Source organism: Urocitellus parryii, chromosome 1, assembly GCF_045843805.1.
Source record: "Urocitellus parryii isolate mUroPar1 chromosome 1, mUroPar1.hap1, whole genome shotgun sequence".
NCBI lineage: Eukaryota > Metazoa > Chordata > Mammalia > Rodentia > Sciuridae > Urocitellus > Urocitellus parryii.
Window position 1 is genome coordinate 154,734,228 of NC_135531.1, and position 25,890 is coordinate 154,760,117.

A 25,890-nucleotide genomic window follows, 5' to 3' on the forward strand; every position below is an offset into this window, starting at 1 on the left:
ATCAGTGATGCATATACGTAAGGTGGTAATGTCTGTTTCAATATACTATCCTTCCTATCCCCATATCCTCTCCCTTCTATTTAAGGTAACTGTTCTTCACCCCGCCGTTGTGAGTTAGCATCCACATATCAGAGAAAACATTCAACCTGTGTGTGTGGGGGGGGATTGGCTTACTTTACTTAGCATGTTCTCCAACTCCATCCATTTACTGGCAATTGCCATTACTCATTCTTTTTTAAACTGAGAAAATATGGATATACACAAGGGAATATTACTTTCTCCTTTCATCTATTGAAGGACATCTAGGTTGGTTCCATAGTTTATAGCATCTCAATTCACAGTAGCTAAACATTGACATGGCTGTGTCACTATAGTATGCTGCTTTTGAGTCCTTTTGGTATAGACTGAGGAGTGGGATAGCTGGGTCAAATGGTGGTTCCATTTTGAATTTTCTGAAGAATTTCCATAGTAGTTGCACCAGTTTGCAGTCCCACCAGCAATGTATGAGTGTGCCTTTTCCCTCACATCCTCACCATCTATTGTTGCTTTTTTTTTTATTAGTTGTTCAAAACATTACAAAGTTCTTGACATATCAAATTTCATGCATTTGATTCAAGCAGATTATGAACTCCCATTTTTACCCTATATACATAATGCAGATTCACATCGGTTACACATCCACTTTTTTACCTACTGCCATACTAGTGTATGTTGTATTCTGCTGCCTTTCCTAACCTCTACTATCCCCATCTACTGTAATTCATTTGTTTTTTTCCCCCTTTCTCCTCACTTCCTCTTATATGTAATTTTGTATAACAATGAGGGTCTCCTTCCTTTACCTTGCAATTTCCCTTCTCTCTCTTTCCCTCCCCCCTCTCATCCCTGATGATACTCTCATTTGAGTTTTTAATTTGGGTTATAGTTTCCTTCATTTCTAAAATTATTGTTTGATTTCTTTTTATAATCTCCTGGTAAAGATGCTTATTTGCTTCTTCTATTTGCTTGTGTATTTCATTTTCAATGAGTTCTTTCAATGTTTGAATTTGCTGTCTCATATCCTAAGATTCCATTCCATCTGTCTAAGGTATTCTTTGAGTTCTTTATTTGGCCATTTTTCTGATGCCTCTAGGTCCTCCTGTATATTTAGGCTGTCCTGCATTGTTTGTACTCCTTTTCTTCCTTGCTTTTTCATGCTGCTTATGTTACTTCTTGCTCTGTTTGACTGCTAAGTTACTGTTTACTCCTATAAATTTATTTGGTTTTGTGTGTCTCTGGGGTCTCTTTTGTGATGGGAGACTATGACTAGAGATGATGAGTTTTGTTGCACTTTAGTGTAGATTCATTCGTTTCCTAAACTGTATGGATTCTGATGGCATATAGAGGTCTGCGGTTTGGTCTTGGGACTTATATTTAGGTCGAATGATGTGATGGTATTGAGGTTGGTATCTCTTGGCAACCTTGGAAGGTTGCTCTACTGACGAGGGATATTAACAGGAGAATGGTCTGGAGTATTTGGGGGAAGTTAAGGTCTTGGTAGCACTATATAATGTCCCGGAACATTGACCTATACACATTTAGTAAATTACACATAAATAGCGTCGTATTGCTTGGGAGGAAAGGTATTAGAAGGGAAGGGAAGAAGTCACTAAAGAGAATGAGAGTAAACAGATAGAATTCACGGAAAGGGGAATAAGGAAATGAAAAAAGAAAAGAGAATTAAAAAAAAAAAATGCAGTCTTAGAGTTCAATTAACTTCTCTTCCATTAGGTGGAGCTGTGCCCACCGGGCCAAGCTTCTCTCAGTGTGCGGGAACCAATCACTGTGCAGCGGGTCTCCACTCCTGAGTGCCTTGGGCCGTTTCTTGTGTCTAGTCACCTGGCCACTGGCCCTTCACAGGTGACACTCACCACAATACTGGCTACACTCCAGGTCTGCTGCTCACAGGAGCCCTATCTTCTTGAACAACTGGGCACACTATCCCTGCTTGCCAGTCCCTCAGCCTCTAAGGTTGTGGAGCTTGGGGCTGAGAGCCCTGGGCGTATTTTGCTTGCCCTCCGGTAGCCACGCCCCCAGCAGCTGGTGCAAGAGACCTCTGGTGGGAGTGGTAGCCCGGGAGTTCCAGAGGGGCCCTTGAGGTTTCCCCGCTGTGTGGAGGTGGGGGCTAGGGGATTACACACCTGTCGCTGCTGGTATCAATGAAGTTATCTCCTCTGCCGCTTTCTGATGATGTCAGTTCTCTGCCTTGTTGGTATCCCATGCGAATGGCAGCATTTCTTTCCCTTTGCCTGGTGACCAAAGCAACTGGTGGGTCCTGACCGGCTCTCTCAAGCACCAGCTCAATCCTGTTGCCACTGCCTATGAAGGCTCGGTTGGTATTTACCTCCACAGGTAAATACCTGTGAAGCAGGACTGAGAAGCAGTTTCCGCTGGTTCCTTAGCACTGAGCCAGAGCAGTTTGTCTGCGAGAAGCAGCCGAAACAGGAGCCTGTTCTGATAGGAGCAGGCTATTCGCCCCAGATCCACATTAGCTCAGCAATGCCTAGTGATCTTGAGCAAACGGCATTTAGACGATTTAAGACTCCCTATGCCTGCGCAGCTGGAGAGGTCAGAGACTTGATACCTCCGTGCCCTCCGCCATGTTGGATCTCGTTGCCTTTATTCTTGATGATTGCCATTCTGACTGGAGTGAGATGAAATCTTAAGAGTAGATTTGCGTCTGATACAGATGAACACTTTTTCATATATTTGTGGATAGATCATATTTCTCTGAAGTATCTGTTGAGTTGCTTAGCACATTTATGGGGGTTTTCTGAGTTCTTTATATATCCTTGAGATTAATGCTTTGTCTAAAGTGCATGTGGTAAAGATTTTCCCCCAGGCTGTAGGCTCTCTCTCTTCACATTGTTTTTGCTGAGAAGGAGCTTTTGAGTTTAAATCCATCCCATTTATTGATTTTACTTCTTGCACTTTAGAGGTCTTACGGGAGTCAGATCTGGGCCTACTTTTTCTTCTAGTAGGTGCAGGGTCTCTGTTTAGTGCCTAAGCCTTTGATCCACTTTGTTAATGTGGTTTTCCCAGCACCATTTGTTGAATAAGCTATCTTTTTTCCAATGTATGTTTCTGGCACCTTTGTTTGAGTAGGAGATAACTATTTGTGTGGGTTTTTTTTTTTTAATGATACATAAAAGCCTAAAAATTGTTCTCTGGGGTACCATGTGATGTTTGTGTATATTATTTCCTCTGACATCTATCATTTCTTTATGGTGAAAACATTCAAAATCCTAACTTTTTTGAGATATACAGTATATTACTCTGCAGTAGCACAGCATGGAATAAGTACCCATGTCTGTGGCAATGCCATTCCACTCTGAACTTGATGAACTTAGATTCCACAAGAGTACATGTACTACTTGTCTTTCTATGCCTGAGTTATTCCCCTTAACAGAATGCTCTCCCATTTTATGGCAAATGACAGGATTTTGTTCTCTTTTTATGCATGCCTGCTTAGTATTCCCTTGTGTATATGTACCATATTTTCCTTACCCATTCATCAGTTGATGGACACTTAGGTTGCTTCCACATTTGGCTTTGTGAACAGTATTGAAATTAACATGAGTCGGGTATCTCCTTCCACATACCCATTTCATTTGCTTGGGTACATACCCAGTAGAGGGATTATTGTATCATACAGCACTGCTGTTTTGTCTTTTGAGAAGCCACCAGTTTTCATAGTGGCTGTACTAATTTACCTGCCTACCACTAGTGTACTAGGTTTCCCTTTTTTTCCCACATCCAGGCAGTCATTTGTCTTTTTGATAATAACCATTCTGAGTTGATAAACACTATAGAAATGTAAATCAAAATCATAAGGTTAATATTTTTTCCCATTAATATGTCATCTTTTGAGAAATGTCCATTCAGATCTTTTTGGAGTATTAGGGGGTTTTGCTATTGTTTGAATTATTTTGGGTATTGATCCCTTTTCAGATGTGATTTGCAAGTACAGTTTGCCTCATTTGCTTTGCTGTGCAGAAGCTTTTGGGTCCTGGTCCATTCCAATAACGTATTTCTCTAATGTTTTCTTCCAGTAGTTTCAGGTTGATCTTTAGTGTTTTGATTTAATTTGTTTGCATTCTTCTGCAGGTAACCAATTTTTTCTAGCACCACTTGTTAAAAAGACTGTCCTTGCTTCACTGCATGTTCTTAGCACCTTTGCCAAGAATCAGCTAGAAGGGCTGAGTGTTCTTGCTCTGTGTTCAGTCCTTAAGAAAAATAATCAATTGGTTGTAGGTGTATGAGTTTACTTCTAGGCTTTTGTCTCTGGTTTTTTACCAACATCTTGTTTTGATTACTGCTTTTTATTTTTGGTACTGGGGTTGAGTGCCCCGGTTTTGTGTTTTATTTAGAGACAGGGTCTCACTGAGTTGCTTAGCGTCTTGCTTTGTTGACAGTGGCTTTGAACTCGAGATCTTCCTGCCTCCCAGGTAGCTGGAATTATAATCACGGGCCACCATGCTCAGCAGTGGTTTTGGTCTTCATACTGAAGCTGTGGCTTACAGGCCATCTTTGTAGAGCACTCAGATTTTTGTATAGTTACTCTTACTAGCTCACTAGTGAATTTTATGACTTATGTTTCGGTTGTATATATCTTTCTATTATGATATCAGATTTTTTTTCTTGCAGCTTTTGTTTCCCTTAAAAGAGCTGTTTTAAATTTTTCTATCTAGGAATTCTTCCCACAGTTTACTAATCCAATCAGGTTTTGGTACCTTTTTTAGTACATTAAACTAGGCCATGGCCCCCAGAACGTCCTTGATGCTTGCCCAGTATGAGACATCAGCCAGAGCTTACAGGATGAGGTTCTTCCTAATTTGTGCCCATCTTCCCAGAAACCCACTTTAGTTGGGTTTCTACAGACCCTCTCTAATCTGTTATAAACACATTTACTACACAATGATAATCAGGAAAAGTACTGAGTTAGCATGAAGGAACCTCAGTTTGAATCTTATTGCTATTCCTTTCTATATCCACAAAAGTCCCTTTCATATCTATACATTTCAGGGTCATCATCATGACCATCATTTGGCCAGCATGTCAAATATATATTGAAGGGTGAGAGGGTACATTGATAGGTGAAAATTCCTTAAAATTCTTAAATTCTCTGAGCTTTTGATTCTGTCAATAGGAAAAAAATGAATATTCAATTGACACAACTTTAAAAAAATAAAGAGAGCACAACAAAAAGTAAAAATAAAAATTCAAGAAAAGATTTTAATCATAGAAAAAGAAAACAAGATTATAAAGAAAAATTCTTCATAAAAGTAAATAGGAAGAAAATTGTAGCTCTTGATTTAATAAGCAGTTTATAAAAACAGAGGTCAAAGATGCATGGGGGTAGAATACTGAAGGAAACCAAACTGGGAAATCAGGAAGTAGAGATATCAATTAAAATATTCTCCCTATGGAGCCTTAATATATTTAATATAACATGGTTTACACAAAGGTATCCTTAACTTCAAGTAAAATGATTCCTTTCCAGGACTAGCCTGATCTTCTGTATAAAGAAAACATGATACTACAGCTTTGTGATGTACAACAAAAGAAATTTTGTTATCAGTGAAACTGTCAAAAATATCAGGACAAACTCTATACCCAGGCTTCTCAGGTAAATTATGAATAAGAATTAACACACAACTGACTTTGACTATCTGAATTGATGATACAGATCTGCTTCTTGATTCTAGTACAGCACTGGCATCAACCTACACAGTAGAGCAATACAATGGAGTTGTCAGCCAGGCAAGCTTACAGTGTAACTACAGGCCTGGTACTTATTAATTGTGGGAATATGGGACAATTAGTCAACTTCTATGAATGAGTGAGAACTGCTTAATTAGCAAATAACAGGTTATAATAGCACAGACACTTTCAAAATCATTTCGATGACTTTAACAAACAAGTGTTAGATATAATTGTCTATCCTAGACTGGAACACTCAACAAATATTTGTTCCTTTCATCTTCATTCTATAATTAGCTATCATACAATTTTTTACTCTAAAAAATCTTACCTTTTTAAATTGTCATCCATAGACTCTTCATCCACTATTAAAGAAAAGAGTAAAATATGTATTTAATCAACAATAGAAAATATAAAATATTAAAAGTGTATGAGTCTGATGCTTTTTTATAGAGTATTTCTCTAGGCCCATATATGGAGCCTTTTTTAAAATGAATATTAATTATATTTCTGATAGGAAATTAATGCATTAAGAACTCTTCAGTCCCATACTTTGTACTTTTTAAATGCAACGAAGATTCATGGGATTTATCAAAATTTGATACCTAAAAGTGAAGGTAAACAGTCTCATGACTGTACTTTTATCTAAAAGTTACAAGATGGACAGAAAACAATATCATTAGCAGATTCAGGAGCATAGAGATGAAAGTGTCAAACAAATATCATGGTTTTTCTGGAGTAATTGCAGTAGGAATAAATATCAGAGAATATTCTTAGGCTGTTATGATACACAATAGCTCCAGATTTTCAGTCAAAACTGCTCAGGTTGAAATGAAACCCTTTACCACAAGGAAGGTGGATGCATGGACAGTGTACTTTGCTGCATGGCAAAACTCAAGAAAACAGATCAGGGATTGCAATGCTTACATAGACATTCCAGGTTAAATTTGAGGAGGGCTAAATAGAAATTGATATGTTTACCCTCACTAATCCTGTTCTGCTGAAGATATTATTCTCTTATTTCCAGATGCTTTCTCTCTTATGTGTCATACAAACAAGGCATTACCTCCAATGCGGGCGGTGTGTGTGGGGGGGGCACTAAAAAGATGACATCCTTGAGAGTTTGTACATTCTGGTGTATACTTTGTTGTCATAGGAAAACTTGGAAGTACTAGGGAGGTAGCAGCAAGTTGTCATGTAGAAATAGCTGATATGAGAAAGTATTAAAGTAAACTATTATGCTTTCAGAATGTGCCAACCATTGTCTCTCTGATGAGAGAAAAAGTCCTTTACAATGCACTTAAATTATGAAACAAAACAATGTGACTCTTTTGGCATTTCCCCCAAGAGAAAATCTACTGATAGGATACAGAATGGAGCTTAATGGTAGTGTGTTGCATAGAATGCATGAATCCTGGGTTTGATCCCTAAAACTGAAATAATAATAGTAATAAAAATAAAAAAATTAAAAGAATGTAAGTTCTGTTAAAATTAAATAGTCTGATTTTATACTCTTCTCTGAAAATATTAGAATTACTTTTTAGATTATTTGAAGTACATCATTAATTTGTAATGGCAAAAACGTAAAGCATATAGTATGAATTAATCCAAAGGGGTTATACAAAGAAGGGGACATAATTTTAGACAATGTTGGATTTGCTAAATTTAAAGCACTTATGGAATTATTTTACTCAATATACTACCTCAAGCAGATGGCAATGTAATTACTTTTTCTTTGTTTTTATTGGTTCTTTTAATTTAAACATAAGGATTCATTTTGATCAAATTCTACAGCTTTGTTTTTTCTTTTAAATTCAGCCCCCAGTAGATACCCTTTTTCTTCCCCCCTTGCTTTGTTTCCTTTCATCTACTGTACTGAACTGTTATTTACTTATATACTTTTTTAAAAAAAAAATTAGTACCTTGGGGATATACATGTTGATGAGATTCACTATGCGCAGTCATAATTGTACATAGCAAATTTCATTGAGATTCTGTTTTAGTCAGATTTTTTATTGCTGTGACTACAGGACCTGACCAGAACAATTATAGTGGAGAAAGAGTTTATTTGAAGGTTGTAGAGGTGTCAGTCAATAGACTGCCAACTCCATTCCCTGGGACTCAAGATGAGGCTGAACATCATGGTGGAACTGTAAGGCATAGGGAAACAGCTCATTTGTTGAACAGAGAGAGACTCTACTCACCAGATATAAAATATCAAAGGCAAACCTCCAAGAAAGAAAGATGCTAGAAAAACAGAATCCATTGACGACACAGTGGAAGAAATATCAGAGAAGAAGTTCAGAATGTGCTCAGTTAAGCTGATGTCAGAGGAAGTATGATGGAAAGAGTGAAATTAGAGACAAATTGCAAGAGGTAAAATATCACTTCAATAAAGAGAGATTATGAAATGAAATCAAACAGAAATTCTATAATCTTGAAAATAAAGTTGGCCACAAAGAGATGGTGGTAAGAAACCATAAACAGAAATTCCAAGAATTATGGGACAATATGAAAAAAACAAAATGTAAGATCTACAAGTGTAAAATGAGGCATAGATATACAAATCAAAGGAATTCATGATCTTTTCAGTGAAATAATATCAGAAAATTACCCCAAACTGAGAAATACAATGGAAAGTAAAATACAAGAGTCTTTCAGGATCCCCAAATGAATAAAATTACAACAGACCCACGTGAATGCACAAATACGTAACATGGAGAATTAGGATGAAATTTTAAAGGCCATAAGAGAAAATTATGAGATTACCTAAAATCAGCCTAAAATCACGTAGCAGCCAGCCTAAAATCACGTAGAGATCTTTTTTCTGGGTTGCTGCAGAAGTCACTGCCGTGCTAGAGGTCTCCTCTCTGGGCAAGGCCTGTTACCTCTGAGGTGAATTCCTTTGCTAACTCTGAGGTACCTGCTCCTGAATAGGAAGTGTCCTGTCAATCAACCGCTGCCTGCACTGCAAATGCCATTGCTGTCTCTGAATCCGCTGCCACAAGCCATTCTAAGATCACCTAGAGATCTTTTTTCTGGGTTGTCACTGAAGTCACTACCGTGCTGGATGTCTCCTCTCTGGGCAAGGCCTCAGTTACCTCTGAGGTGAATTCCTTTGCTAACCCCGAGGTAGCTGCTGCTGAACCGGAAGTGTCCTGTCAATCAAACGCCTCCTGCACAGCAACTGACATTGGTGTCTCTGATTCTGCTGCAGGCAGTCTAAGATCACCTAGAGATCTTTTTTCTGGGTTGCCTCAGAAGTCACTGCCATGCTAGAGGTCTCCTCTCTGGGCAAGGCCTCAGTTACCTCTGAGGGAATTCCTTTGCTAACTCCGGGGTAGCTGCTGCTGAACTGGAAGTCTCCTGTCAATCTGCACCGCAACCGCGATTCCTTCTCTGATTTCGCTGCCGCCAGCCTATGGTCACCAGGAGGACTTCTTTCTGGACTACCACAAAAGTCACTGATGTTTCGAAGGTCTCTTCTGAGGGCAAGGCATCTGGTACCTCGCAAGTGAATTCCATTGTAACTCCATGGTAGCTGCTGGTGAACTGGAAGTCTCCTGTCCTGTCAATCATCCGCCGCAGGCACCCCAACAGCCATTGCTGTCTCTGATTCCGTTGCCGCCAGCCAGCCTAAGATCACCTAGAGATCTTTTTTCTGGGTTGCCACAGAAGTCACTGCCGTGCTGGAGGTCTCCTCTCTGGGCAAGGCCTCAGTTACCTCTGAGGTGAATTCCTTTACTAACTCCGAGGTAGCTGCTGCAGAACCGGAAGTGTCCTGTCAATCAAAGGCCGCCTGCACTGCAACTGCCATTGCTGTCTCTGATTCTGCTGCAGCCAGCCTAAGATCACCGAGAAATATTTTTTTCTGGGTTGCTGAAGATGTCACTGCCGTGCTGGAGGTCTCCTCTCTGGGCAAGGCCTGTTACCTCTGAGGTGAATTCCTTTTTTAACTCTGAGGTACCTGCTGCTGAACTGGAAGTCTCCTGTCAATGAACAGCCACCAACACCGCAACCGCCATTGCTGTCTAGAATCCTCTGCTGACAGCCAGACTAAGGTCACCTGGAGGTCTTCTTTCCCGGCTGCCTCAGAAGTCTCTGCCGTGTTAGAGGTCTCCTCTCTGGGCAAGGCCTCAGTTACCTCGGAGGTGAATTCCTTTGCTAACTCTGAGGTAGCTGCTGCTAAACCTGAAGTGTCCTGTCAATCAACCGCTGCCTGCACTGCAACTGCCATTGCTGTCTGTGATTCTGCTGCTGCCAGTGTAAGATCACCTGGAGGTCTTCTTTCCCGGCTGCCTCAGAAGTCACTGCTGTGCTAGAGTTCTCCTCTCTGTGCAAGGCCTCAGGTACCTCGCAAGTGAATTCCTTTGTAATACCAAGGTAGCTGCTGCTGAACTGGAAGTCTCCTGTCCTGTCAATCAACTGCCGCAGGCACCCAACAGCCATTGCTGTCTCTGATTCCGGTGCCGCCAGCCAGCCTAAGATCACCTGGAGGTCTTCTTTCTGGGCTGTCGCAGAAGTCACTGCCGTGCTGTAGGTCTCCTCTCTGGGCAAGGCCTCAGTTACCTCTCAGGTGAAATCCTTTGCTAACTCCGAGGTAGCTGCTGCTGAACCGGAAGTGTCCTGTCAATCAACCGTAGCCTCCAGCACAACCACAGTTGCTGTCTCTAATTCTGCTGCAGCCAGGCTAAGATCACCTAGAGATCTTTTTTCTGGGTTGCCGCAGAAGTCACTGCCATGGTGGAGTCCTCCTCTCTGGGCAAGGCCTCAGTTACCTCTGAGGTGAATGCCTTTTCTAACTCCGAGGTAGCTGCTGCTGAACCGGAAGTGTCCTGTCAATCAACTGCCTCTTGCACTGCAGCTGCCATTGCTGTCTCTGATTCTGCTGCAGCCAGCCTAAGATCACCTAGAGATCTTTTTTTTGGGTTGCTGCAGAAGTCACTGCCATGCTAGCGGTCTCCTCTCTGGGCAAGGCCTGTTACCTCTGAGTTGAATTCCTTTGCTAACTCTGAGGTACCTGCTGCTGAACAGGAAGTCTCCTGTCAATCAACTGCCACTGACACCGCAAACACCATTGTTGTCTCTGAATCCGCTGCAGCAAGCCATTCTAAGATCACCTAGAGCTCTTTTTTCTGGTTTGCCACAGAAGTCACTGCCGTGCTGGAGGTCTCCTCTCTCGGCAAGGCCTCAGTTACCTCTGAGGTGATTTCCTTTGCTAACTCCGAGGTAGCTGCTCCTGAACCGGAAGTCTCATGTCAATCAACCGCCACCAACACTGCAACCGCCTTTGGTGTCTCTGAATCCGCTGCCGCCAGGCAGTCTAAGATCACTTGGAGGTCTTCTTTCCTGGCTGCGGCAGAAGTCAATACCGTGCTAGAGGTCTTCTCTCTGTGCAAGGCCTGTTACCTCTGAGGTGAATTCCTTTGCTAACTCTGAGGTAGCTGCTGCTGAAAAGCAGTGTCCTGTCAATCAACTGCCTCCTGCACCGCAACAGCCATTGCTCTCTCTGATTCTGCTACAGCCAGCCTAAGATCACCTAGAGATCTTTTTCTGGGTTGCCACAGAAGTCATTGTCGTGCTGGAGGTCTCCTCTCTGGGCAAGGCCTGTTACCTCTGAGGTGAATTCCTTTGCTAACTCAGAGGTAGCTGCTGCCGAACCGGAAGTGTCCTGTCAATCAACTGCTGCCTGCACCACAACTGCCATTGCTGTCTCTGATTCTTCTGCAGCCAGCCTAAGATAACCTAGAGGTCTTTTTTCTGGGTTGCCACAGAAATCAATGCCGTGCTGGAGGTCTCCTCTCTGGGCAAGGCCTGTTTCTTCTGAGGTGAATTCCTTTGCTAACTCTGAGGTTCCTCCTGCTAAACCTGAAGTGTCCTGTCCATGGGCACGGCAACCGCGATTGCTGTCTCTGATTCCGCTGCCGCCAGCCTAAGGTCACCTGGAGGATTCTTTCTGGACTACCGCAGAAGTCACTGATGTTTCGAAGGTCTCTTCACTGGGCAAGGCCTCAGGTACCTCGCAAGTGTATTCCTTTGTAACTACGTGGTAGCTGCTGCTGAACTGGAAGTCTCCTGTCCTGTCAATCAACCGCCGCAGGTACCCAACAGCCATTGGTGTCTCTGATTCCGGTGCCTCCAGGCAGCCTAAGATCACCTGGAGGTCTTCTTTCTGGGCTACCGCAGAAGTCACTGCCGTGCTAGAGGTCTCCTCTTTTGGCAAGGCCTCAGTTACCTCTGAGTTGAATTTCTTTGCTAATTCCGAGGTAGCTGCTGCTGAACTCTAAGTGTCCTGTCAGTGAACTGCTCCCTGCACCACAACTGCCATTGCTGTCTCTGATTCTGGTGCAGCCAGCCTAAGATCACCTAGAGATCTTTTTTCTGGGTTGCCGCAGAAGTCACTGCCGTGCTGGAGGTCTCCTCTCTGGGCAAGGCCTCAGTTACCTCTGAGGTGAAATCCTTTGCTAACTCTGAGGTAGCTGCTGCTGAATGGGAAGTCTCCTGTCAATCAACTGCCACTTGCACTGCTAACTCCATTGCTGCCTCTGATTCCGCTGCAGCCAACCTGAGATCATACAGAGGTCTTCTTTCTGGAAGCTACTGACACAGAAGAAACCACTGTCTTGGTTTCAGCTGAAGCCTGTAATGCTGCTGACCTTGGAGATCACCTAGAGACAATGCCCCCTCAGTTGCTATTGTAGCTACCGCTGCAACCACCACTACTGCTGACTCTCTGCCAGCAACCCCCACCACTACCGCTGCTACCATATCCTAGAGGAGTACTTCGAGGGAAACTTAAGGTTTGTTTTCATGTGGCTGCACCCATTTGGGGACACCAGCCAGTGCGTGGTCTGGGTGCCAGCAGGTCTACCACCTCAAGAGCCTCTGGCGACTCCTGCTGTGACATGAGGTCCAGTGTGGGGGTGCCAGAGGTTTGCAGGAGCCTGTGGTCTTCCTGGTGAGAGTGCTGGTGACCATTGTCTTCTGCTGCTGATCTCAGAGTTGCTCCTTTGCATGAGTGTATCCCTCGTGGTCTCTCAGCAAGTATGAGTAGCATTGAGATCTTGGGACTGCAGTGTGGCCAATCCTGAGGTATCTGAAGCTCAGATTGGTGGGATAGAGGATGGGTTTGCAAGGGCTGATCTGGGTTTGGTGATCCCAAGAGATGTCAGAGATAGGGCTGAGAAACTGATGAACACTGACAGTTCGACTTTACAGCAAGATTTATTTTATTTTATTTTTTAATTCTCTAATCTCTCTACCATATTTGGAACAGGTTGTTTTTTATGCATCAGTGTGTGGAAGACAATGATATATGAATGGTGTTTTGCATTTTTGTTGTATTCGTATGTCTTTAGTTTTTTTCTCTTTGTTTGTATTCTTCCTTTATCTTTTCTATTTTCTTGGACTTTCTTTCTCCAACCAACAGTCAATCTCTGTCAGTTATTATCCCACACTTCCTGTGAATTTTTACTTCTAGCTTCTATCTTCCTCCCTCGTGAATATTGCATTCTACACTACCTCTGTTCTCTCATTCACCATTTTAATCATAAATTGTTTTAGCAAATATTTTGTTTATACTATAGATAGTTATTGAACTAATTATTTTGGTTCTATGTGAGAAAGCAGTAGATGCCTTAGTGGGAGTTATTAGGTTTAAGGGAGTAATTAGGTTATAAGGTTAAGTTATTGTGTTCATTGGGTCCTGTTGATATTGGTCTTACCAGTAAAGGCAAAGCACTCGAAACCTTCAGGGACACTATAGGTCTACAGGGTAGAATTTATCTTGACTTAGATCCATACTTTTATGTAGGAAAGAACACTAACAACATGAAAAAACAAGGGAATAAAGCACCCCAAACAAACCGATATGCTTCAACTACAGAAGCCACTGATAACACAGTAGAAGAAAAGTCTAAGAAGGAGTTCAACCATATATGGTTAAACTGATATGTGAAGTATAGTATAAGGATAGAAATCAAAGAAAAATACTGGATGTGAAAGACCACTTCAATAAAGAGTTAAAAAAATAAAAATCCTCAAAATGAAGGAATTAGTAAACCAAATTATAAATTCAATTGAAAGTATCACCAACAGATTAGATAACTTGGAAGACAGAACCACAGACAATGAAGACAAAATATATAACCTTGAAAGTAGAGTTGAACATGTGGAGAAGTTGATAAGAAACCATGAACATAACATCCAAGAATTATGGTATTACATGAAAAGACCAAATTTAAGAGTTATCAGAATAGAAAAAGGAGCAGAGATACAAATCAAAGTAATCCAAAATCATTCAATGATATAATAGCAGAAAATTTTTCAAACCTAAAGAATGGAATGGAAAATCAAATACAAGAAGCTTACAGAACCCCAAAAGTACAAAATTACAGCAGACCCACACCAAGACACATTACAATGAAAATGACTAACACAGAGAATAAAGATAAAATCCCAAAGGCTTTGAGAAGAAAATCAAATTACATTATATAGGCTGCCTAGGACACTAGAACCCAGGGACTCCAAAGAAGAGCTGGGCCAGAGTATAGGCCCCAAAGAGAGTGAGTCCAAACATCACTCCACCCTCTCTAAACTGCAGACTGGCCCCTGGGTCTTGGGGACTCCAGGTGGCCTGCCATGAATGTTGGGTGCAGCAGGGTGGCCTTGGAGGTAGTGAATCTACATGCCACAGATTGTCCTTCCATAAGCTCAGGTAGGTCTTCTCCTTGCACCATGCTCAGTAAGTTTTGTTTTGCCACCATGAGGCTTAAAATTCATCCAGCTCTATCTCTGCTGCAGCAGCAGCAGCAGCAAGCTGTGATGTCAAGGTGAAACTTTCCTTCCCCCATCAATATTGGATGTATTGGGCCTGAGGCAACCACTTTTACTTCCGCTCTAGCGCCACCTATCCTACACTTCTATCTACTACTGGACAGAAGAACCAATAGCTGACTAGGTGGTGAATCTGCCAGGAGCCAATCACTGGTGGCCTAGCTGAATCTATCCAGCAAGAGGCCACGCCCCCCACAAAGAGTTCTGTTTATTGGTGTTGCCTGGCAACGGCTATTTTACTGTGGAGAGATACTAATCTCGCAGCGGCTATACTGTTGGGCGCTTTGCAGCGATTTAGTTCAGCTAATCTTTAATTTCAAGAATCCGAGTTGGAGGCAGAGGAAGCCTCCTAGGGGAGCGAGTATCCAACACCTCACAATGAGCTCCGCCTGGAGGAAAATTGCTGCCTACCGCTTGGAAAATAAGATTTACAAATTTCACGAGGCTGTCAGAAATGGTGACTTACGTCGAGTGACATATTTCCTAAGTCGTGGAGGAAGTCACGTTGATGACACAGACAGAAAGTACAGGTATGGGATCTGGGAAGTCAGGGGCTGAAGGGCAAGGGGCCAACTGGGGAAAGCATGGTAATGGGTCTTCACTATTGAAGCTGTGCCCATGGGGGCAGAGCAAGAGTGAGACCAACCCTTCTTTCAACAGGATACCTGACTTTCATACCCCCATGGAGGTTTCTGTACCAGGTACCTGCAAACCTTGGATGTCTAGCACTCAGGCAGACTTAATGAGCAGTAAAACAAAAACAAATCTGTAGCTGGTTTTCCAGGGGCATATAATTCCTAATTGTTAAACTAATTGTTTAACGATTAAGTACATACAGCAGTTTATTGTTAATGTACACATTTTCACAAGTAGGTCACATACATTGTAGAAAAGTGCATAATGAGAAAAATATTACTCATAATATAGCAACAAGAGGACTAAAAAAATTCTTCAAATATAACCCACCATCTGTTGTCTACTGAGGAACCTTTATTAGAACTCTTTGAATTAAGAACATGGCTCCACGTTTGTTGTTGTTCTTTTGGTTTTTACCTTAATTCACACTAGTACATTTAGGAGGAACACTTTCACTCCTCACTAGATATTACTTATTTCTCACATGCCTAACCCACTAGTTCATCAAATTCTGAAGGATAACTTGATGTCATCTTCATTAGCCAACCAACTTCATAGCAAGGCTTGTTGAATAGCTCTGAATTTTTTGCAAATATTTCATTCACTTAAGTTACTTTTTAAGAGAGCAGACAATAGAGTTCACTGGCAGCTTTCCCACTTTCTGAGCATCAAACACATGTTGCTTTCCTAATTTTGTACCACTTCAGGCAGATTACACTTTTAAAAAATGTGCCAAAAGCTTTCTGCACAAAATTGTTGATTCCCCTGTTCCAATATACTTTCTGAAGTTATCTCTTACTGTTTATTTGTTTATTTAAACAGAGAGAGCAGAGCATTGGTCCACAGGATCAGGCAGTGTAGGCCTTCAGTCAGAAGAACAAGAGAGCAGCAAACAGAAGGTTCCCGGGCTACACAAGCTGCCTGATTCTCCCCTAATGTCCCTTGCTCTGCCTTGTTCTCAAGGGAAAAAAGGCTATCCATAGTAGGTCTGTGCCCTGGTGACAGTGTTTGTGAAAAGGAATACTCATTGTCTCCATGTGTTTCTATGGTTACCAATTTCACAAAAATTTTAAAATAAAAAATTAATTAAAATATCAGGGTTATAACATTTTTGAGTCCCACCTGCTTGCAGTATTTAAGATCATGATGACACTACGAAAATGTTTATGTAGTAGACAAAGTCTTGCCAATCTGGGTATCAAAATACATTGTAAACTTTTATGAATTACTTCTTTGCCAACAGCCAAAATATAAGTGAGTACGTCAGGATAAAATACAAAACATGAAAATATCTGAAAGAATATTTAGTATACTAAAATTGTTGGGTAGAAACATATACTTTTTAAATGTTGCACAGAACTTAGCATCAAATCATCTATTTGAGGAGTGAGTCTTAAGTAGCTGCTGCTGAATAGGAAGTGTCCTGTCAATCAACCGCCGGCACTGCAACTGCCATTGCTGTCTCTGATTCTGCTACAGCCAGCCTAAGATCTCGTCGAGATCTTTTTTCTGGGTTGCTACAGAAGTCACTGCCATGCTAGAGGTCTCCTCTCTGGGCAAGGCCGGTTACCTCTGAGGTGAATTCCTTTGCTAACTCTGAGGTAGCTGCTGCTAAACCTGAAGTGTCCTGTCAATCAACCGCTGCCTGCACCGCAACTGCCATTGCTGTCTCTGATTCTGCTGCAGCCAGTCTAAGATCACCTGGAGGTCTTCTTTCCCGGCTACCTCAGAAGATACTGCCGTGCTAGAGGTCTCCTCTCTGGGCAAGGCCTCAGGTACCTAGCAAGTGAATTCCTTTGTAATTCTGAGGTAGCTGCTGCTGAACTGGAAATCTCCTGTCCTGTCAATCAACCGCCTCAGGCACCCAACAGCCATTGTGGTCTCTGATTCCGGTGCCTCCAGCCAGCCTAAGATCACCTGGAGGTCTTCTTTCTGGGCTGCCGCAGAAGTCACTGCCATGCTGGAGATCTCCTCTCTGGGCAAGGCCTCAGTTACCTCTGAGGTGAATTCCTTTGCTAAACCCGAGGTAGCTGCTGCTGAACCGGAAGTGTCCTGTCAATCAACTGCCGCCTGCACCGCAACTGCCATTGCTGTCTCTGATTCTGCTGCAGCCAGTCTAAGATCACCTAGAAATCTTTTTTCTGGGATGGTGCAGAAGTCACTGCCATGCTAGAGGTCTCCTCTCTGGGCAAGGCCTGTTACCTCTGAGGTGAATTCCTTTGCTAACTCTGAGGTAGCTGCTGCTAAACCTGAAGTGTCCTGTCAATCAACCGCTGCCTGCACCGCAACTGCCATTGCTGTCTCTGATTCTGCTGCAGCCAGTCTAAGATCACCTGGAGGTCTTCTTTCCCGGCTACCTCAGAAGATACTGCCGTGCTAGAGGTCTCCTCTCTGGGCAAGGCCTCAGGTACCTAGCAAGTGAATTCCTTTGTAATTCTGAGGTAGCTGCTGCTGAACTGGAAATCTCCTGTCCTGTCAATCAACCGCCTCAGGCACCCAACAGCCATTGTGGTCTCTGATTCCGGTGCCTCCAGCCAGCCTAAGATCACCTGGAGGTCTTCTTTCTGGGCTGCCGCAGAAGTCACTGCCATGCTGGAGATCTCCTCTCTGGGCAAGGCCTCAGTTACCTCTGAGGTGAATTCCTTTGCTAAACCCGAGGTAGCTGCTGCTGAACCGGAAGTGTCCTGTCAATCAACTGCCGCCTGCACCGCAACTGCCATTGCTGTCTCTGATTCTGCTGCAGCCAGGCTAAGATCACCTAGAGATCTTTTTTCTGAGTTGCTGCAGAGGTCACTGCCATGCTAGAGGTCTCCTCTCTGGGCAAGGCCTGTTACCTCTGAGGTGAATTCCTTTGCTAACTCTGAGGTAGCTGCTGCTGAACAGGAAGTCTCCTGTCAATCATCTGCCACCAACACCGCAACCGCCATTGCTGTTTCTGAATCCTCTGCAGCCAGCCAGTCTAGGATCACCTGGAGGTCTTCTTTCCAGGCTGCCTCAGAAGTCACTGCCGTGCTAGAGGTGTCCTCTCTGGGCAAGGCCTCAGTTACCTCTCAGGTGAATTCCTTTGCTAACTCCGAGGTAGCTGCTGCTGAACCGGAAGTCTTCTGTCAATCAACTGCCACCTACACCACAACCGCCATTGCTGTCTCTGATTCTGCTGCAGCCAGCCTAAAATCACCTAGAGATCTTTTTTCTGGGTTGCTGCAGAAGTCACTGCCGTGCTGGAGGACTCCTCTCTGGGCAAGGCCTCAGTTACCTCTGAGGTGAATTCCTTTGCTAACTCCGAGGTAGCTGCTGCTGAACCGGAAGTGTCCTGTCAATCAACGGCCACCAACACCTCAACCGCCATTGCTGTCTCTGAATCCTCTGCCACCAGCCAGTCTAAGATCACCTGGAGGTCTTCTTTCCCGGCTGCCTCAGAAGTCACTGCCGTGCTAGAGGTCTCCTCTCTGGGCAAGGCCTCAGTTATCTCTGAGGTGAATTCCTTTGCTAACTCCGAGGTAGCTGCTGCTGAACCGGAAGTGTCCTGTCAATCAACTGCCACCTGCACCACAACCGCCATTGCTGTCTCTGATTCTGCTGCAGCCAGCTGAATATCACCAAGAGATCTTTTTTCTGGGTTGCTGCAGAAGTCACTGCCGTGCTGGAGGTCTCCTCTCTGGGCAAGGCCTCAGTTACCTCTCAGGTGAATTCCTTTGCTAACTCTGAGGTAGCTGCTGCTGAACCGTAAGTGTCCTGTCAATCAACCGCCGCCTGCACAGCAACTGACATTGGTGTCTCTGATTCTGCTGCAGCCAGCCTAAGATCACCTGGAGGTCTTCTTTCTGGGCTGCCGCAGAAGTCACTGCCATGCTGGAGGTCTGCTCTCTGGGGAAGGCCTCAGTTACCTCTGAGGTGAATTTCTTTGCAAACACCAAGGTAGCTACTGCTGAATCGGAAGTGTCCTGTCAATCAACCGCCGCCGGCACTGCAACTGCCATTGCTGTCTCTGATTCTGCTGCAGCCAGGCTAAGATCACCTAGAGATCTTTTTTCTGGGTTGCTGCAGAGGTCACTGCCATGCTAGAGGTCTCCTCTCTGGGCAAGGCCTGTTACCTCTGAGGTGAATTCCTTTGCTAACTCCAAGGTACCTGCTGCTGAACTGGAAGTGTCCTGTCAATCAACCGCCACTGACACAGCAAATGCCATATTGCTGTGTCTGAATCCGCTGCCGCAAGGCATTCTAAGATCACCTAGAGATCTTTTTTCTGGGTTGCCACAGAAGTCACTACCATGCTGGAGGTCTCCTCTCTGGGCAAGGCCTCAGTTACCTCTGAGGTGAATTCCTTTGCTAACTCCAAGGTAGCTGCTGCTGAACTGGAAGTGTGCTTTCAATCAACTGCCGCCTGCACTACAACTGCCATTGCTGTCTCTAATTCTGCTACAGCCAGCCTAAGATCACCTAGAAATCTTTTTTCTGGGTTGCTGCAGAAGTCACTGCGGTGCTAGAGGTCTCCTCTCTGGGCAAGGCCTGTTACCTCTGACGTGAATTCCTTTGCTAACTCTGAGGTACCTGATGCTGAACCGGAAGTCTCCTGTCAATCAACTGCCACCAACACCTCAACCACCATTGGTGTCTCTGAATCCTCTGCAGCCAGCCAGTCTAGGATCACCTGGAGGTATTCTTTCCCGGCTGCCTCAGAAGTCACTGCAGTGCTAGAAGTCTCCTCTCTGGGCAAGGCCTCAGTTACCTCTCAGGTTAATTCCTTTGCTAACTCTGAGGTAGCTGCTGCTGACCGGAAGTGTCCTGTCAATCAACCGCTGCCTGCACGACAACTGCCATTTCTGTCTCTGATTCTGCTGCAGCCAGCCTAAGATCACCTAGAGATCTTTTTTCTGGATTGCTGCAGAAGTCACTGCCGTGCTAGAGGTCTCCTCTCTGGGCAATGCCTGTTACCTCTGAGGTGAATTCCTTTGCTAACTCTGAGGTAGCTGCTGCTGAACTGGAAGTCTCCTGTCAACCAGCACAGCAACCGTGATTGCTGTCTCTGATTCCGCTGCCGCCAGCCTAAGGTCCCCTGGAGAACATCTTTCTGGACTACCGCAAAAGTCACTGATGTTTTGAAGGTCTCTTCTCTGGCCCAGGCCGCAGGTACCTCGCAAGTGAATTCCTTTGTAATTCCGAGGTAGCTGCTGCTGAACTGGAAGTCTCCTGTCCTGTCAATCATCCGCTGCAGGCACCCCAACAGCCATTGCTATGATTCCGGTGCCGCCAGCCAGCCTAAGATCACCTGGATGTGTTTTTTCTGGGTTGCTGCAGAAGTCACAGCCGTGCTGGAGGTCTCCTCTCTGTGCAAGGCCTGTTACCTCTGAGGTGAATTCCTATGCTAACTCTGAGGTAGCTGCTGCTGAAACCGAAGTGTCCTGTCAATCAACCGCCTCCTGCACCACAACTGCCATTGCTGTCTCTGATTCTGCTGAAGCCAGTCTAAGATCACCTAGAGATCATTTTTTCTGGGTTGCCACCAAAGTCACTGGCATGCTAGAGGTCTTCTCTCTGGACAAGGCCTCAGTTACCTCTGAGGTGAATTCCTTTGCTAACTCTGAGGTAGCTGCTGCTAATCCTGAAGTGTCCTGTCAATCAACCGCTGCCTGCACCGCAACTGCCATTGCTGTCTCTGATTCTGCTGCAGCCAGCCTAAGATCACCTAGAGATCTTTGATCTGGGTTGCTGCAGAAATCACTGCCATTCTAGAGGCCTCCTCTCTGGGCAAGGCCTCAGTTACCTCTGAGGAGAATGCCTTTTCGAACTCTGAGGTAGCTGCTGCTGATCCGGAAGTGTCCTGTCAATCAACCGCCTCCTGCACCGCAACTGCCAATGCTGTCTCTGATTCTGCTGCACGCTGACCCCAAGGTTGGGATTCCCTGCGGCTGCGCAGTTCCGGGGCTGCTACTGTTCCGTCAGGAGGTGCGGTGGTTCAAGGGTCCCCTCCCACCTCCTCCTGACCCAGCACTGCTGCCTTGGCGTTAGCCTTCCTCTCCTTTGGGATAGAGCGGTTACAATCCTTTCCCCCCCACACCCTTGCGTCCCAGAGCGGGAGAGCGACCTTCCTTCAGGGGTCTCCTTCTCTTGATCCCTCGTCTACTTAGGGCAGGATTTAGGAGCCTCTGCTCACTAACCGCTCCTTCTCCCTCAGTAGTTGCATTTGGATCCAGCGGTAGGACTACTCTGGCTACCCAGTTCGAAGGGACTTGCCAGAAGCAGCATGAAGCCTGAGGATGGTCTTCCTGAGAAGAAGGGGAGCTATGTTTTCATAGCAACAACAAAACAATTCAAGGTTTAAAAAATAAATCAGAATAAGGGCAACTTGGTATTTAGTTGACCTGCCACCTTGGATTTACTTTTCATTTGTTTCTAAATTGGTTTTCTTAAAAATCTATTTTCAAGACACAGAATGTAACAGAGAAAAGGCAGACCCAGAAAGATGGACAAATTGATCCGGAAGCAAAACACGGAGGGAGAGGGGATGAGATAAAACGTTCTGCAGGTAGAAAAACCAAAGAATCGGAGAGAGCAGCCAGGTGCTGAGGCTTGTTGCGTGCTCAGGAGGCTGAGGAAGGAGGATTGGAAGTTCAAAACCAGCCTGGGTGACTTAGTGAGACCTTTTCTCAAAATAAAATGAAAACTCTGGGGGTGTAGCTCAGTGGTAGAACAACCACGGCTTCAATCTCCAGTGCTGAGAAGGAAGACAGGGAGGAAAGAAGGAGGGAAGGAAGCTTCAAGATTATATGCCCTGGGCTGGAGGAAGGGGTTTCAGAGATGAGAAGAAGCCACCATAGGTGACTTCTAGTAGCACCAGTGGTGCTCAGAGGTGCTGGACTCTAGTTGAGCCCAGGGAGATTTATTGCCCTCCCTTATCACCTGCTTCAAGATTCCTAGTGGTGGGACTGTTCCTGGAGCCTCCTGAATTCTTCAGCTGTCTGCAGACAAAGTTTTATGGCTGTGGTGTCTGGGAGATCACTGATAAGTCTTGTTTTGGATGTGACCCGCCTCTCTTGTCTCCAGGAGGGTTTGACATCCAATACTGTGACAAGAAAACAGACTCTGTGAGTAAACTCAGGAGAGGTGAAGGGAAAGAGGTTACCTCCCTAGAATATCTTCTTTTTCTTTTTTTTCCCTTGGTGCTGGGGATTGAACCCCAGGCTTTGTGCCTACAAGGAAGTACTCTACCAACTGAGCTATATCTCCAGCCCCCCCTAGGATGTCCTCTAACTTTTCCTTGGAAATAACCATTCTAGATGCCAGGATATACCTGAGGCCTTCACAACAGTTCTGCCCCATTAATCCTGGAAAGATCTGTGGGCCTGGCACTCAGCAGAAGCTAAACCAAGCTATAAAGTCCTTGTTTAGCATCTGGACGGCCATCTTAAGTGACATCTGCCATTTTAAGGAAAAGATTTCTCTTTCCCCGCCCAAGAAGGCATTTCTGAGGGTGCGCATTAGGACTGCCTGGCTCTGATTCCTGAGCCTGCCCCATAAAAGTCCCGGAAACCCAAGCCTGTTTTTCCTCTCTACTCTATAGAGAGATGGTCTTTGTCAGCTGTGACAAATAAACTCTTGTGTATATGTATGTCTGGTCTCCATCATCTTTCATTTCTTGCTTGCCCATCTCTCCTTTCTTGATTTCCCTTCAGTCTTGGCTCTTCCCTAGAGATGTCTGCCCTCAGGGCATAGGTGACCTGCCCCTAGGTCCTCAAAATACCACCTGAGTCCCAGGAATGAGTGTCACCTATGGGATAAGGGAAGTGTAGACCCTCAGCCCTCCCAGGACCCCCTGAATCAAGAGTGTGCCTCCCAGCTCTCAGGGGATCTGTGTGCATAGCAAATGGAGGAGAATGGGGAGAATCTCTATCTATCAAAGGCTAGAGGACTTTTTTATCTTAAAAGTTGGCTGTGCAGTAGGATCCTTGGGAATTGGAGTCAGAGAGGCCCTGGGTAAATCCTGGTTCTCTTCTCCTGTTAAATGATGTAACTATTGTAATGACAGATTCCTGGGACCCCAATAGACCTCCAGGAGCAGAATCTGAGTCTTTATTGCGAGCTTGAGCCTGGGCTCACAACCGTTCAGACACAGTGGTGGTCCTAGGGAGTGAGTCCTGGTCCTTTGTTCAGTGAGATTGTATAGGTTTTTGGGGGATACTCTATGCGTCACAACATCACACAGCAAATCATTCCATACCGTGGGAAAATCAAACAACAACTCTTAACATTGATTAGCACATTCACTAGCAGGAACAAGTTGGGTAAGGGTAATTGGTTAGTATAAGAAGGGGATTCCTTTGAACTGATTGGTTTAAACCATGAGGGTTGTACGTGCCAAACTACATGGTTTCCCAGCATGTTATCAACCACCATAAACTACTGGGGGATCATCTGACATCCCAGGTATTTTCCCTGTCTCATGCTGATTGGTGGTTGCTAGGGGGTTGCTGTGGGTCCTCACCTAGCCTAACTGAGTCAGGGACACCTGGTGTGGCAGATCTCTCCTGTTATTTACAGATAAACATCTCAGCAGGGTGGCTATGTGCCTAGGAGTGCTCTGTGAGTTTTTCCAAGGACAAGGGTCATGCCCCCTTCCTTGGATAGGCTTTGAGGTAGAAGCTTTTTTCAAAAATGGAGTTACATCAGTTTCTCACCATAACTTTTTTTTTTTTAAAGAGAGAGAGAGAGAGAGAGAGAATTTTTTTTTTAATATTTATTTTTTTAGTTTTCGGTGGACACAACATCTTTGTTTGTGGTGATGAGAATTGAACCCGGGCTGCAAGCATGCCAGGTGAGCGCGCTACAGCTTGAGCCACATCCCCAGCCCTCTCACCATAACTTTTTAAGCACCAAGTGTATACAGGTGGGAAGGATGCCAGTCACATCAAATTCTCACAAGCACAGAGGTGAGATGAACAGGGAGCACCAGGCAGGAACCTATCAAACACCAGGTGTGCTCACAAACAAAACACATTTGCAAAATCATCATGCTTCAAGAGTTAAATGACCCCCCAAATCAATGTCACATGTGAAAGTCTTGATGAATTCAGAATGTTAAATCAGACATCAGGGACAATGACCACGTTTGGGGAAGAAGGTGTTACACCTGTAGGTTCAACATGAAGATGTGGGGCCTTCAGGGAGATGGAGGCACAGCAAAGTCTCTCTTCAACCCCTGATTCTATGATCACATCAGAAAGGTTTCAGACATGTTGCTCAGAGTAACACGCATGAGTTTACTGAAGGGATAGGGAAAAGGAAAAGGGGACACTCTCAAGTGAGAGTCCACTCAGAGAGGAGAGGGAGAGTGTACCACTCCTGCACTCCAGTTTTATTGGGGTCTCAGAGAAGTCTCCAGAAAGACCAGCCCAAGTCTGTCTCTTGAATTTTGACTGACAACAGGGTGACATTGTAGCCAGAATTAGGCAGTCAGTCAGTATAGATAAAGGAAAATTGAGTCAGGTGGATCAAGGAGGCCAATTTGAGTCTGGGAAGTTGGAGACTGTCCCCTGAGGTATTGAAATATTAATTCCTTCAGAGCCCTTCTTCCACCCTTATCAAGAACCTGCCCCTGCTCCAACCTGTTGCCAAGGTAACCTGTCCCAGGAATTGTCCCCCCCATACACAGGGAGCTATAAGGTTGTTAATGTGTCCTGGGCTGCTCCATCCTGCCCTTCCCCCTTCAGCCCACCTGTGTCCCACCTTTGAGCCATCCCACCCAGCACTCCTGGGCTTAGTAACTTAAACTGGAAGGAGAAAGATAAGGGTAAGAGGCAGGAGAACAGAGGAAGCCTAGAAAGTATAAAAAGGGCAGAACACCTTGCTTCTGGGGATATCAGGATACCAGCTCTGGCCCCTTCTCCCTCTGGGAGGGAGAAGCAGCCCTGGGTGCTGCCACTGGTCCTGTCCATGTCTACTGCACCTGAGGAGAGGTGTCAACACCAGTAGTGGCACCTGCTGATGCTGGAGTATGGACTCCTAGCCAGGCTTAGAGGAGCACAGAGCAGGTTTATTTACTCACCTAAGCCCTAAACAGTGGTGTGGAGGCTCCAATATGATTATTATTATCATACCCAACTTATAGAAAAGGAAATTGAGGCACCTGTGTAAATGACATTAAGTAAATGAATGTCACATGAAGAGAGGCAGAGCTGGTCTGCCCCAGGGAACGTGCCTGACATCTTCATCCGTATCCACACCTGGTGCTCTGTCATTCCAGAGAGGAATGGCACACCTGCCAAGCTCCAACCTCTGCTTCTTCCAGAGCCACTGTTGAACCACAACACAAAGAAAAGACCACTTACTCCAATGTTAAATCAAATTAAGGCAAGCTTGTATTGTGTACTCAAAGAGGTCATCAGCCACTGTCTCTCCCAACCCCAGGCTAGAGATCAGCCCAGCTCCCAGGGAAGAGAAGGTTTACACAGTACAAAAAGTTACAAAGGGGGTGTCTTGGGAACTTACAGCTAACAGGTTCTGGTAAACATAAAACAAGAGCAGAGAGCAGGTTAATGATCTACATGGCATGGTATTTCAAGGTAGGGAGTAAATTCAGATCCCAACATCAAAATTTATGAGGCGCCACTGAGGTTTCAGAGAGGGTTGTTCTCTGGTCAGGGAAAGTCAGGCATGGGTGAGTTCAAGGCATGGGCAGGAATT

At 44.6% G+C, this 25,890-nt stretch overlaps 1 protein-coding gene across 1 annotated transcript in view; it reads left to right on the plus strand.

Annotated features, from left to right (window-relative positions):
- The window catches only part of LOC144255378 (arginine--tRNA ligase, cytoplasmic-like), a 51,625-nt gene that overhangs the window by 20,716 nt on the left and 5,019 nt on the right, over window positions 1-25,890 (plus strand). The window contains 1 exon segment of the mRNA XM_077799945.1: window positions 23,957-24,022. Coding sequence (XP_077656071.1) covers window positions 23,957-24,022 — 66 coding nt within the window.